This window comes from Protomyctophum parallelum, assembly GCF_964188405.1.
Source record: "Protomyctophum parallelum genome assembly, chromosome: 12".
NCBI classification, from domain to species: Eukaryota; Metazoa; Chordata; class Actinopteri; order Myctophiformes; family Myctophidae; genus Protomyctophum; species Protomyctophum parallelum.
The window spans coordinates 26,630,073-26,645,944 of NC_139712.1; the positions used below are offsets into that span (position 1 = coordinate 26,630,073).

General features: G+C 43.6%; 1 protein-coding gene across 1 annotated transcript in view; it reads left to right on the forward strand.

The window, feature by feature from the left end:
• LOC310867800 (matrix metalloproteinase-16-like) overlaps nt 1-15,369 on the forward strand; it is a 110,866-nt gene extending 95,497 nt beyond the window's left edge. The window contains exons 7-10 of the mRNA XM_083777935.1: nt 3,000-3,138; nt 8,753-8,903; nt 9,645-9,760; nt 13,931-15,369. Coding sequence (XP_083634061.1) covers nt 3,000-3,138; nt 8,753-8,903; nt 9,645-9,760; nt 13,931-14,331 — 807 coding nt within the window. The 3' untranslated portion in view covers nt 14,332-15,369. The remainder of the gene's footprint in view (nt 1-2,999; nt 3,139-8,752; nt 8,904-9,644; nt 9,761-13,930) is intronic.
• Nucleotides 15,370-15,872: the final 503 nt, after the last annotated feature.

A 15,872-nucleotide genomic window follows, 5' to 3' on the forward strand; every position in this document is an offset into this window, starting at 1 on the left:
TTCCGGACTTTTACTTGTAACGGAGTATTTCTACATTGTAGTACAGTATTTATTATTATTAATATTATATAGCCTATATTTGAGTACTTTTTCCCACCACTGATTGGAACCAACCATGCTAGCAACTAGAACTATAGAGAATCGGAGTGGAAGGATAAGTGAGAAGAAATTGCAACGGGTCTCTCAGATGACTGTTTTAGGTAGAGGGAGACTGTTTGATAAATTAGTTTTGTATTTAACATTATACAACAGGTCGTTTTCGAGGAAGCAATTGGTTTAAACAGCTTTCTAGCCGTGCTTAAACCATGATATTGGAACGGCTAATCAAAACAAAGAAACCACCTGCTCTGTTCTCCCAGAGCGCAGGCTAGGTTAGCTAGTTTCTTGGGATATTTGTGGTCGTAGTAGTGTCTACGGGCTGTATTTTGCGTGTCTTAAGTACCAGGTCTTATTCCCTAACTTGAGTAAACTAAAGACCTGGAGGTGTGGTCAATGCTCTTTGGCCACTCAGAATAGCCAAATGGCATTGATCACGCCTCCAGGTCTTTAGTTTACTCAAGTTAGGTAATAAGACCTGGTACTTAAGACACGCAAAATACAGCCCATATATCTGTCATTAAACAAATTATGATTTTCGATTCAGCGAATATCTTAGTTTTAAGGGTAACTGTTATATAATTAATAATTGCAATATTACACTTGCACTTCTGCTCTACATTTTGGAACGTGGGCGAGTTCCTGCAGCATTGCAGGCGTGCATTAATGACGATATAGAACACCCTCTTGTGTAATATTGATTAATTAATCGGGAATCAGGCATGCTGTGATGTTGGGAGTTAAAAAAATGTCCATCTCCATCCTATAGTGTCTCTCTCTCTCTCTCTCTCTCTCTCTCTCTCTCTCTCTCTCTCTCTCCACCGCTTGTCTTTCTCTCTCTCCCCTATTCTGTTGAAGAGGTCAGTGTGTTTGGGCCAGGCGGCTCGGCATGTGTGTGTGAGGCACTGGTGGAAAGATTACTCAATTATTTTTTATCATGTAAAATGATAAATTATGCAATATAGAATACTCTGTTACAAGTTGATAATTGGATCTGGAATGTAGTGGAGTAGAAGTAAAAGTATTGGAAATTGGAAATCCTCGAGTAAAGTAAAAACTCTAAATTGTACTTGAGTAAATGTACTTACACCACTGGTTGTGTGAGCAGAGGCTGGAGGATTGGATCTGTGCCCAGAGGGTGCGGAGTCTCACTCCAGGCCTTAATGGTTACCACAGATGGGTCTCTCCTTGGCTTCCCTCTCTGTCATCGGTGCTTCTTCCAAAAACATCAAAAAAAGACACACCTACACACTTGGCCCGCGCTCGCATTTCCTCGAGGAAATCAGAGAGGCTCATGGCTCGATGAATATCCAATAGCCTTAGCGTGTTGTTGAACCTTGGAACAAGGCCGAGCGCGTTGTTGTAGGTCTCAACGTTTCCCGTGTAATTGCATTTGCCAGGTACTGTATGCTTGCTGGCTCTCGGGGGGTCAACCGTACAAATTACGTCTATTTAAAAAAGGGCCACAATATCAACCCAAACAGCTGGAGTTTAGTTTACAGCGTTTGTCAGAGACGTTTGTCGGGAGAGCAGACGGAGCTAAAGCACACACCATAACAGATGTGAGAACCGACCGGTGCAGCTCATATAGCTAGAAGTATAACGTTGACGAGTTCATCAGAGTTGGCGAGCAGGTCCAACTCCACAAGGTGTTCCGAATGACCTGCACTAATGACATAGAATTAGGGGTGGGATGATTATTTTGGGTTACCTCACGATACGATATCCGTGGCGATATTAGGCCCTCGATAAGGATTGTGATATTGCTATATTCAATTATATTGCAAGAGTTTTCATCAAAGATATATCACAATATCTGTAACTGAAAATTAAAAAAAGAACAATAAGAGGCAAACATTTGGAATCATGTATTTATTCCAAAATTTGTCAAAGTTTGTCACAAACTGGCCAATATGTACATGAATCTTGCCTCCTCCAAACAACACTGACTGTATCTATGCAACTTGTCTACTAGGCTACTACAAAATAAATATCACAGTATCGCGATATATCGCGATATCGATATATTGGCACACCCCTACATAAAATGGTAAATAGTGCATTTATAGAGCTCTTTTATCCAAGGCGCTTTACATAGACATGTGCATTACATTCACCCATCCACACACACACATTCATATACACACTGATGGCGGAGGATACCATGCAAGGCACCAAACTGCACATCGGGAGCAATTAGGGGTTCAGCGTCTTGCTCGAAGACACTAACTCTGGGGGAGTGCAGGATCGAACTGGGAACGTTGAACATTGAATTAGGGTAGTGAACGCATCGGGGAAAGCCTAATATCTCCCCTGGCTAAGGGGGAATTCTAGGCTAGTGATTAAGATGTTCGGCCTTAGTGTCCCTTCCCGTGCAGGAGGTCTGGGTTCGAATCCGGTGCGTTGCATCAGGATAGAGGAAGTGTTTAATGTTCAGAGGTTCCAACAGCACACTGTATACAACCAGGACCACGGCTCAGAAACAGACTAGTCTGACTACTGCAACAGCATGCACGTCCAATGTTCTCATTAAAACAGAACAACGACATTCATCGATATGGTCGTGAAAAAGCTGTTTGTTATGATCCCAGTAAAATGCAAATAACGATGCATGTAATGTGCTAGCTAGGCAATCAATGTGAAACGGATACTGTGATTGCAATGAAAATGACCTGTACTTCAATGCACTAAACACATGCTCTCTCTTCTCTTCTCTTCTCTTCTCTTCTCTTCTCTTCTCTTCTCTTCTCTTCTCTTCTCTTCTCTTCTCTTCTCTTCTCTTCTCTTCTCTTCTCTTCTCTTCTCTTCTCTTCTCTTCTCTTCTCTTCTCTTCTCTTCTCTTCTCTTCTCTTCTCTTCTCTTCTCTTCTCTTCTCTTCTCTTCTCTTGTGATGTGCTGTTTAGGATCACTGGTTTTGGCGAGTCAGGGATAATTCGGTCATGCCTGGCTACCCCATGCTAATCAACGTCTTCTGGAGGGGCCTTCCACCCAAGATCGACGCCGTGTACGAAAACAGCGATGGAAAGTTTGTCTTCTTCAAAGGTACCTACCTACAGTACCTACCTACCTACCTACGACAGACAGACAGACAGACAGACAGACAGACAGACAGACAGACAAACAGACCTTTATTGATCAGTTAAGATACAGTTACAGGGCAAGAAGGAGTAGCCTATACAATAATATACACATACTGTACACAGACAGGCAACTCCAAGCCCTACAGCATGTTATGGTTAAACGAAGCTAGCCATGGCTGAGGGAAGTAGGGGGGCTGGGGGGGCTGGAGCACCCCCTCCCCCAGGCACAGCCCCCCCTCGGACAAAAATTATAATCATTTTAATCAAAACAGATTTGTGTTACTAGGCCTAATAAATATGCTGTATCACAGTATCGCCTTATCTTGGTTAATTGCCTGTGTCAGTTTTGCTCATGCGTGTGGAGAGGAAAAGTAAAAGCCACTTTTCCACGTGAAAACGTGCGAAAATGTGTGTGCACGAGGCGCATGCACGCACATTCAGCACCTCCTACTGTAAATATCTTCCCGCGGTCATGAAGCTGGCTGAATACAATAAATGCCTGCTATGTAGCCGACCGGCTGGCTCGACATGCAGTCCTGGGAAAGTACTTGACCGTTGACATTAGAGGCTGACTATTGTTACCTGACAGTTCCGTCCTGTCCTGCTGTGTTAAAAGGATCATTGTGAAAGCGCTTCACTGTCTGGATCAGGAAGGTCACATGCAGTGCCTCTAGACTGTTCAATGCTTTGACATGAATAGAAACGGAACACTAAAGACCCCTTTTATGAGACACCTTTTATGAGTCTGTAAATGTAATGGGCATGTCAGACCATTTAAAAGGGTACATGTATAAGTGTAAGAGGCGTGACAACTTGAAAATAGTGTTGCTCAATTAATAAATTAAATAAAATTACAAATTAAAAAAATAAAATAGCAGATCTACAAGTTCGAATCTTGAATGTATATTCTTTCAGAGCAAACTTTTCTTTCTTTTTTTTTATCCCACGATTTTGTAACCCATTTTTCACCCCTGTGTCAATCATCTAAAGTGATCCTGGGCTCTACACACCCTCCACCAACCTAGTCCCCATATATGAGGGACAAGGGGAGAGCAACGGACTTGAACTCATGCTTCCTTCATCAGAGCAAACGTTTTTAACTCAAATCTGTGCTTCTGGTGGGTCCCTGGAACAACATATTGCAGCCAATTACATATCGTTTTTGGGGTTCCTTGACATGAACATTTTTGAGAACGGCTGACAGAAACATACAGTTTGGTTTTTCAGAAAACTGTTATGATTTAGAAGGCATTTGTAGAATCGTCCTCAGGTCTAAACGGGTTAATCATATCTTATGAAGAATACATGTATTATGATGAAGTAACGATATAACCGTATCGTTTACTGAATATGTTATCAGTGAGTGATCACTTTATTTTATTTTATTTTCTGGGCTCCGTGAATCCGCTATCAGTCTGGCCATCCTCCAGTTTGACTCGCATTTCATAAACGTCACTTGTTACGTAGCCACGTTGTTGCTGATTGGACAATATATTTTACTTATATAGCGCTTTTCATAGTACTAAGACGCTTTACATGTTCCCCAGGGAAGGGAACATGAAAAAATTATATGATGTTGTTCCAACCAGCGTTGTTTTCGTCGACTAAAACCAAGACGATTTTTTTTCGCCGACTACCTTTTTTCACTGACGAAAACTACATGGAAACTAAATGAACACTAAGCTACGGTGACTAAAACTAAGACTAAAATATGCTGACAATTTCGTCAACAAATAAAAAGTAAACTAAAATGTTAGGAAGGTACTAGTGGACTAAGAGATCCAGTATGTCATTTTACAATTAGTTGCATGAGTTTTGTGAATGATGAGGGGACGTTGCAGGGCAACAGAGCTGCGCATTTATACAACGTCAAATGGGTGTTTTTGTCCCAACTCGCACCACACAGACCAATCCGAAGCGTCGAGTCGATCTCTCCGTTCACTTCATGGGGCCAGTCCAATGGCGACTCTTCTACATAAGACTTCTATTGGCGAAGAACATTGGGACTCTCGAACACAGGAGACTTTCCAGACTGAGTAGCGAAGTGACGAGACAAATTCACGGAATGCAGCGAATCAGGCTGTAAACCAGGATACTGTGTAGAACATGATGTGTGAAATGGGTGCTGCTCTTCCACTGAGTCTCTGCATTAGATAACAGATAGTGAATTGAACACCAATAAAGGACCTTGGGACAAACAGAGGCATGGAAATTACAGTACAGTGCAGTACAGTACAGTACAGTAAGATGTTATGTAACTTCAACAAAATAAAAATAACCTATAATGGTTGGTTGGTTTGGGGGGGGGGGGGGGATAAAGGAGTGTATAACATTGTCTTTGTAAAATGAATATTCCCCAAAGGACGGATTGTAATTGGAAGCATACTGTACCTGAAAGACGGGAAGGAAAGGAAACTAAATACATGAAATACATACACTGTAGCTACATATAGAAGGCATTGTTACATAACTTTGTTTATTGTTGTTAAGCCTCTCTTCCACTGGAGTCCTCCTCTTAGAGTATATATATATTAATAGAGACGGCACCCGGAGGAAACCCTGAGGCGAAATGGACATAGTGGCCGAATTCGGTATTGGAGCGCTGGGCCAATTCTGGTCCGTTGACTATCATTGCGCACGTTCATGATGACACGTGAACGCCGTTTCATACGTGAACGCGTGCAATGATAGTCAACGGCCAGCGCGCGTTCACAATTTGGCCCAATCCATCCCAGAATGCACTCTGTTCCTACCCGGAAGGAGGAGTGAAATCGCCTCATGCGCTTTTGAGCAACTTACTGCAAGTGGATGAGTGGAGACATCGGGTGCCGTCTCTATTAATATATACTCTAAGGTCCTCCTTCACTCTGAGTGGACCTTAAAAGGATGGCAGTGTTGGAAAGTAACTGACTATATATACTTTAGTGTTATATTTTCTACTCTACTACATCTCAGAGGCATTTATTTTGTACTTTTACTCCACTGCAATATTTGACAACTTTATTTACTAGTTACTTTGCAGATTTTGATTATTATTATTATTACAAAACATACATTAACTACTTCAGCCCTGTATACACTTTGAAAATAGCAGATCTACAAGCTCACAATAACAAGTCAGTTACCAATACTTTTTTTACTTTCACTGAAGTACATTTTGAATTCCGGACTTTTACTCATTGTAGTATACAGTATCTACATTGCAGTATTGATAGTTTTACTTAAGTAAAACATTTGAGTACTTTTACCACCACTGAAGGATGATATAGATTATATAGACTAGAGGAACATTGTTTCATTCAATAGATATCTCTGTTAGATATACTAAAATGATCTAAAAATAAACACACTTATTAAAATAAATAAATAATTATGATAATAATAATAGTAATAAAGTACGGGTCAGCATGACCAGTCTGAGAGGAAATCTGAGTTATTCCATCCATTTCTTACATTCCAATGTGCTCTCTCTCTCTCTCTCTCTCTCTCTCTCTCTCTCTCTCTCTCTCGCTGCGCTCACATGGGCAGATACAAAGATACAGTCTATACAGTTCATTTTCAATGGAAGCAGTGTTGTTTTTGGCAGCAAAGTTTGATTTTAGTTTTAGTCATAGTCTCTTCAATAGTTTTAGTCATATTCAGTCATATTTTAGTCACCTGGAATGTTTTAGTGTTAGTCTAGTTTTAGTTGGCTAAATATCATAAGATTTTAGTCGACTAAATCTACAGTTGGTTTAGTCAACTAAAATGTATTTTGGCGGGCCTTGATGCCGTCGTAATGACCGTTTGTACACTTGCTGAAAATAGCCGATCTACAAGCTCACAACGCGTCGCAGCGGGACACGTGGGGAGCTTGTAGATCTGCTATTTTCAGCATGCAACCAAGTGTAAAATGTTAGGAATTGTCCACTTGTCCCTTCCTAACATTTTAGTCTAGTTTTTATTTGTTGACGAAATTCGTTTTAGTTTTAGTTGACGAAATCAACACCCAATGGAAGCCAGCGATGTTTGTAGCTGCTGCTACAAAAGATACAAAGCTACAAAGCCACCCCCCATGCATCTCTCTCTCTATCTCTGCTGTATCGTGGGTCCCCCCCCCCTACCCCCCCTCTGTTTTTGGCTCTATAAACACTTCCTCCTGACCTGGCCCAGACCTCCACCCCCTCTCCACCCAGTGGAAGAAAAACTACTTCCTGGGGTGGTGGTGGGGGGGCAGGCAATGTAACCTTTAACCGACTTATTACTCACCAGGAATGAGAGAGAGAGAGAGAGAGAGAGAGAGAGAGAGAGAGAGATACACAGAGAGAGAGAGGGTGTTTTCTCTTCCATCCTACTATAAATGAGTGTGCGTGTGTGTGTGCACATGTACGGTTGTAATTCACGTAACTCGAGAACCGTTTGACCCACCGACTTCACATTCGACACACGCGTTCCACACCCCCACAGGGAGTGCAGTGCCCGGTATCGAGTCGGTCAGACCCACGCTTCTCCAGAACCACCACAAAAGGCTATGGTCAGGCTCTGCCAGTGGGCCTAATGAGGCCAACTCCTTTCACCTGTGCAATTTCTAGCCTCTTCCTCAGCCAATTGAGGCTCAACCAATCAGGCTCTGCCAGTGGGCCGAATTGATTGCCAAATACACTTTTCAATTTGGGACACCGGCTGACGGGTGCTATGACAACGTATATTATTATGTTCCCAAGTTGCATCGTTCCCAAATAGGCCGGTGGCCGACTGCGACGGGCACATACAGGTCTAGTTTAGATGGCTCTCGTTGCTCAAGTTCGCTTGAGACGGCGCCCCTCCGTCTCAGTCTACGGGGAGGATTGCAGTGTAATATGTATGGATTTTGGGGCTTTCTAGTAGTTTATATACGAGTACGGAATTGCGGAATAGCCAACACTGCGTGAAAAGAGGAGTTATGGGAAATTATGGGCACTGTATTTTGCCCGTAAACCTCAAGTTTAACGGGCATATACAGTTAATATACGGTAATATACAGGTGTGATGGTACAATTCGGGAGTTTACCGGAGTTTCTTGGAAAGTTTAACGGGAGTTTCCTGTAATATACACATCCGTATGCCATGCTTTTTGCACAGTGCAATCCATGTTAGTTCACCGTGTTTGGGTGAGATGTGGTTGCTCAGAGTTATGGGGGTCTGTGGCCCTAATGCATACCGAACTGGGCATCCTTAAAATGAAAAAAGAGATTTGAGAAACAACGGTCTACATTACCACCATGGGGAGCAGTTAGGCCAGATGGAGAACGGATGATAGCCCTCTACGTTGGTAGAGAATTCAAGAGATTCAAAGATTCAAAACTAGCTCACAACAGCAACTCATTTTTTGTACTTGTGAGTGATACATTAGCATAATTTGGAGATACATGGTTTCTGCCCACATGATTACTATCAGAAAATTGAGCGTAAACCGCTAAAGCATATCACTTACTTTACCTTTCAGCTTCTTTTCAGCTTGCATTTACACTCACACACATAGTATAACGATGTCACTCTTTTCCCAAAGGAACTGATTGTCAAACTGACAACACATTCGTCTCCCTCTCTGTGTCCAGGAAAGCAGTTCTGGGTGTTCAAGGACACGGTCCTTCAGCCGGGTTACCCCCAGGACATCTCCACGTTTGGCAACGGCATGCCCGCCCAGAGCATCGAGACGGCCGTCTGGTGGGAGGATGTGGCCAAGACCTACTTCTTCAAGGGAGACAGGTGGGTAGAGACACAGCAAAAGTCGTCAGGGTGGAACCTGCGACACGCTGCCAGGCTGTATTGCCAGCCTAGGTGCCCGGGCCGCTAGGCCGGCCCGGGCCAGTTTTCTCCAACTGGTTGGTTGTTTGTAGAACAGAAGAGAACATCAGGTTTAGAACGATAACCTTGCGCTAATTGTTTAGGAAACTAGTGCTGTGGGTTAGGGTTGGGCTGATTTCACCTGCTTCACAAATCGCACATTATGGGACTTTTTTTGTCATGAGATTCTTTTTATTGTTTTTGCTTTAATCCATGCATTTGAATTCGAATAGTCTTCTATTGAAGTTATTCAATAAGTATGGAGCACCCTGATGTAAACAAGTCTTCGACCTGTACATCGACCTGTACCTTTCTTGGACTGTACCCATTCTGCAATCTGTTAATAACATTTCCAATCAATCAATCAATCAATCAATCATGTTGTGAAACTGTCTTGTTGTAGATATTGGATGGAGCCCACACACCACAGGTACAAGAAAGACGTTCTTTATTGAGAATTCTGACCACGTTTCGATCTGTTTGATCTTCATCAGGTCATGTGAACATACACAAAAGTTTGTACTTTTATAATAAGGGAGTGCAGGTGTGACCCGTCAACCCTGAGTGAGTAGGTGGGGACCCAGACATATTGATATAGTACGGTCCTGTTGTGACAGAGTTTTATCTGACGTTGGTTTGACTGTTTGTTTTCTCCCTGCGTAGGTACTGGCGCTACAACGAGGAAGTACGGACCATGGACCCGGGCTATCCTAAGCCCATATCCGTGTGGAAGGGAGTGCCTGAATCGCCACAGGGCGCCTTTGTGGACAAAGCCAACGGTAGGGCCTGATTCTCCCTGTAGAGCCGCGCTATGAATTAACTTGTAGGTCTGCTATTTTTGAAAAATCGTAAAAATGTGGCGCAAATCTTTGAATATTTATTGTTTTCAGAGCGAACGTTTTTAACTCAAATCTTTGCTTCTGCGGGGTCCCTGGAACAACATATTTTCAGATGGGGGTCGGCGGCTAATAGCATATAATTTTGGGGGTCCTTGACATGAAAATGTTTGAGAACCACTAACATAGAAACATGGGTTTTTCAGAAAACCGTCAGGATTTAGAAGACATTTTAAGTACAGTACTTAAGTAAATGTAGTTAGTTACTTTCCACCACTGTCCCTGACCAATCAAACTCGGCGGTTTTAAGCGCAGGGCTAATGAACTAAGGGATGTCTTTTTTCTTAAAGATAGAAAAGAAAAGGTATTAAATTAATACAATCGCTTTGAGGGAAAATATGTGTTTATTTTTAAATACAGTATAGCATAAATGTTTAGTGAATTCCAACAGGGCGTATAATTGCATCCTTATTTTGTGTGTGCATGGGCAGATCTCCAAGCTTGTGGGCTTGTAAACTTATTTACAATTTAGGCATTTAGCAGACGCTCTTAATCCAGAGCGATTAACAGTAAGCAAGGACAACACATATGTAATACATCAAATATATTCATATTCGCACTGCTGTACGAAAGTAGAAAATAGGACTGCAAGAATCTGCAAATGTATATAAAATACAGCCACTGTTGATTCCACTGGTCTCTGGCACACAGTCCTCTGCACATGTAGGCAGCATCGATTGAAATTCACCCCCGTTATTTGGTCTCGGGTCCCAGACCTGCGTATACGTGACACCGATAAGACTATTGATCTGTACTCCCACTCGGAATGGCCAAATGGCGTTGGCTTACCGCCACAATTAGAAATGTGCCAAGTTGGGGGAAAAAAGAGGACAAACTTGCCCTAAAACTCCAGATTGCTTAATTAAGATGATTACGTAGCGTATCCAACCCGAGGGGACAATGGATTGTTTCAGCAGCTGGGAGTATAGGATGTAATTTAGATGGAGGTTAAATGTATGGAAGTATAAACTTTCCGCAAACCGAAGATAAATATTCAACACGCAGCAACATGGGCACAATCGCAGTTGTGTATAATATTTGTGCAGCGCGTGCCAAGATATGCCAGGCCAGGGATCTCTTTCACTGAGAATGCACAAGTATTTCTCAGGCGGAATGCCCGACAATCCTTCCATTCTTGTCTGGCTGGATTGGAAGCAGACGGCGGGCCATGACAACTGCACAGTCAAATCCACTAGTATTCATTTACTAACTCGTGAGAGTGCAAAAGGTCCACTTGGTTCCATGTATACACTCTCAGGCCTCATTCACACGTACCAAACAGCAATCAAGCAAATGTTTGGTAATTCTTTCGTTTTTTTAGGCCACCTGCACAATGCTTTTCCAATGGGAGTCACATGGTCTTTGTTTAGAGCACTTATGACGGAAGATCGTTTGCCGGCCAAGTCTATGGACTTTAATGTTTGTTTCGGGCACTAAATGACGATGTAAGATGTCATGTGGTCGATAAATACAGTGGGCGCCCCTCACGTCACACAAGCGTGATTTTTTATTTGCTGGTGGTGATTGTTTTGTCCTTGTTTCTGGTCAGTCTGAATGAAATGCATTTATATCCTTTTAGGAAATGTGGACCGTCTGATATGGTTAATATTTAGTTTTATACTATACAAATCAATGTAATTAAAATACAGACCCCTATGTTGGGCAAATCTGTCAACATTTGTCAAGATCTATCTATCTATCTATCTATCTAAAACTGAATTCATGCATTTATAGATAAAATGCATAAATTCAGTTTTCTGTCATTACCCACAATAACTGAATACAAAACTAAAACTAAGCGCTGTCGCAGAAGGAAAAAAAACGAAGAAAAACTAGCACACCCTCTCTAAAAACAAATTAATACTAACTGAAATAGAAAAGAAAAATGTCAAACCGAACTAAAGCCAAACTATAATGAAAAATCCCAAACTATTATGTAACCCCTTTTGGTGTTTTAAGCATTATGTTATACTTTAGCTATTGAAAAATAGCAGACCGAGTGCCGCGCTACGAGCTTGTAGGTCTGCTATTTTCGAAAAATCGTGAAAATGTGGCGCAAACCTTTCAATATATATTCTTTCAGAGCAAAACGTTTGTAACTGAAATCTTTGCTTCTGATGGGGGTCGGCGGCCAATTACATATAATTTTTTGGGGTCCTTGAGGACCACTGATATAGAAACATCGGGTATTTCAGAAAACTGTCAGGATTTAGAAGACATTTATTTAAAATTTCAATGTGGTTAACCTTGCCTCCGCTCCGCCATGACTCAGTCAAAACATAGAGGATATAGGAAAAAAGAGCTCAGTCCATTGGATGCATGATGCCAGTTGGTCGATGACCTCTGTGTTGGGAGAAAACAAGCCGAGCCATGCAGGAAGGCTCCATTTGTTTTACACCGTCAGAGTTGAACAGACTCTCACGTCGACTTGGCTGCGTGGCACAGGTGGCACAGAGCACTCAGCTAGCTGTGCCATCTGTGCTCGTGGCTCACAAGCCACTTTTCCTAGCCAGACACGTGGCTCACGCTGCTGACAAGAGGGCTTCGATCTCTTGGCGTGAAGGGTGGGTGCAGGGTCCCATGATGGCCGGGTTTTTGGCTGAGAGAGAGAGAGTGTGTGTGTGTGTGTGTGTGTGTGCGTGCGTCCGTCCTACATGTAGATGTGTACACAGCAGTACACCTAAATCTAACACTTGTATTAGCTTCAGCTGCGCTGCTTACATTGCGGTGCATACGATTAGCCTTTATTAGATTTTAACCTGCTGTGTAGGAAACCGTTTAAGCCTGAATCGTATACTTTTCCCCCTGATCGTGGTGTAGCTCAACAAGATGCCGGAAACACGGTTTCCGTTGTGGTTGAATTCCTGCAATGAAACAGGCCTAAAAAATGACCCCTTACCAGTGGTGGAAAGTAACTACATTTACTTAGTATACTTAGTACTGTACTTAAGTGCAATTCTGAGGTATTTGTACTTTACTTGAGTAATTGCAATTTCCAATACTTTTACTTCTACTCCACTACGTCTCAGGGGCAAATATTGTCATTTTTCTCCACTACAATTATATTTGAAAACTCGAGTTACTAGTTACTTTGTATATTTGGATTCTTATTACAAAACAAGCTTGTAGAGTATTTTCTACTTTTGGTACTTTCAATTTTGATACCAATACTTTTGTACTTTTACTCAAGTACGTTTTGAATTACAGCCATTTACTTGTAACGGAGTATTTCTACATTGCAGTATTGACACTTTTACTTAAGTAAAACAATGTAGTACTTTTTCCACCACGGGCCTTTAATTTATGCTACTTTGGGGCCTGCTTGCTTGAAACACAACAGCTGGATCCATATGCCCTGATGCTGCCGAACAGAACGGTACTACTCGTCCTCCTCCACTGTATTTGTTCTGAATGCTAAATGCCTGTGAACACAAATACGTTTCACACGTACTGTACAGTACCGTACCGTAAGTATGCACACCGTAGATCCAAAAAGAGTTAGTCACGCCGTGGCAGCCGTGTGTAAAGATCCTGTGGTATTCCCCCGGCCGGGCCGTGGAGAGCCAGAACTCATCCAGTGTTCCTGGCAAGGACGGGTTGCAGTGTCCGGTTCGCTGGGAAGCCCGGTCTCCTCAAGTTCACGCATGATGTCATGGCTAGAAGCGCAGGTGAATGGATGATGTCACTCGATCTGTCTCTCTCTCTCTCTCTCTCTCTCTCTCTCTCTCTCTCTCTCTCCACGTAAATGAGACCAAAATAAAATAAACTGTCGCTTTCTTAAATATTGTGCAGGAAATTATGTTTATTTGCGTCTTTCACATGGCTGTGACAGAAGTACTTTAGTCCACCACACGCCCCGCGATTCGGGAACTGATCTCTCCCGCCGCGTGGGAAAAAAGGACACTATAAATCCAAACGTCTTAACCGCTCTCCTAAAGGGGATTTCCCCCCCTTGGGGGGTCGGTGGTATAGATATAGGACTTTGGGTCTTCAGACAACACTCACGTTCATTTGCATCCGTCCCCCCCTCGCCCCCCTGTGTTGCCCTTCCAGGTTTCACCTACTTCTACAAGGGCAAGGAGTACTGGAAGTTCAACAACCAGCGCCTTCGCGTGGAGCCGGGCTACCCCCGGTCCGTCCTCAAAGACTTCATGGGCTGCGACCTGACGGCGATGACACCTGGCGGCGTCGACCCCGATCGGCGGGGCGGGGGCGGGGGCATCCCCGAGGACGGCGGCGGCGGTGGTGGCGGCGGTGGCGGTGGTGACGACACGGACGAGCTGATGACGCTGGACGCGGACGGGGAGGACACGGTGCGCGCCATGGCCATTGCCATCCCCAGCGTGCTGGCACTCTGCCTCCTGCTGCTGCTGTTCACCGTGGTGCAGTTCAAACGCAAGGGGACGCCGCGACACATACTGTACTGCAAGCGCTCCATGCAGGAGTGGGTGTGAGGAGAGGAGAGGGGAGGAGGAGGACGAGGTCGAGGCGGAGCGGGGGTGGAGCGACACAAACTGTACTGCAGGCGCTCCGTGCAGCTGTTTTGCTGAATCGCCTTCACGTTTCGGTAAATGCGTTAGACATGTTGAGTCGTGTCGTGTACTAAAAACCCGAAGGCGATTCTAGCACTCACCTCCATGCAGGAAGCGGGTGTGAGGAGGAGAGACGACTGACGACGCGGTGCGCGGTGGGCTCGACGCCGGTGGAGCGGTGGAGAGAATGATGATGATGAGAATAGACATCGTGTGTTAAAGTGATAGTTCACCACCAGATTTTTTTCCCCCCTACTATATGCACACACGCCATTCTAGAAAGAACTCGGGCCACTTCCCTTCTTCCTTCACAGGTGTTACCGTCAATGATACTAATGAAGGCTCTGTCTGTTCCATTCTGGTCAAACAGAGTGCTGCTATTGTGCGTGTTGGCTCACTGGAAACACTCTGCTACACCAGTGGGTCTCAAAGTGGTCTTGAGTTTGTTCCAAATGGCCTTGTACGTACCGGCGTGTAACTCTGTTACGGGTCCATTTGGTTCCATTTGTACACTCTGTCATGGGTGTCCTTGAAATTAAAAGGTTTGAGAACCGCTGCACACTAAATGGAACAGAGCCTTTATTAGTATCATTGGTAACACCTGTGAAGCGGCCTGGAAGTAGGAAGAGTTATTCTGTGTGCATGTAGGCCATTACTCACCTCATGAAGCCTTACCACGCACTACCACAGTGGTATGCCTCCCAGTGATTACATACCGAGAGATGTTTTGTAGTTGATAAACCATTTAAGTATATGGTTTTTGCCTTGGCCTCCTACCGTATGTTTCCAAATAGTAGCCCGGGCGTTTAATACACTAAATCGATTTGGTCCCCTGTTTGTGCCTATTTGAGGCAGGGCTACGATTTGGAAATATACAGTATTTATTTCAACAAATTAAATATTGGATCAGAAATGCGACAAAAAAGGAATGAAAAAATAAATAAACAGTAAATGCAATACCCCCCCCCCCCCCCTTGAAATTATCCCACGATAAAATTATCAATATTGTCTCAATCAAATCAGTGTAGCGTGCATGGATTACATTCCATGCGCGCTACACTGATTTGATTGATTTATTTCAATACTTCATGAGGTAAGTAGGGGGAGAAAAAAAAAAACTTTTTTGGATGAACTCTCCCTCTTCTTTTTTTTTTTGAGAATGAGGCGCCGGCCCCGCCGACTTTAGCTCCTCGCCTGCGACTGGACACGACATGGAGGCATGGTACACTCCGGCGAAGAGAGCAACTGATAAGTCGCTTCCTGTCCCTCCTCTGCAGTGACACGGGATCCCTCACAAGGGGACGCACACACACACACACACACACAAACAAACAACCGGTTGGCAGGTGGAGGTGCTTTTATTAGTGGCTTCTCAATAAGACAATCGCCGTACTTTTTAAGTTGGCTCCACGACCCCTCCACCGGTCCACTAAACCCAAATGACCCTAAACCCATCTGTTTGT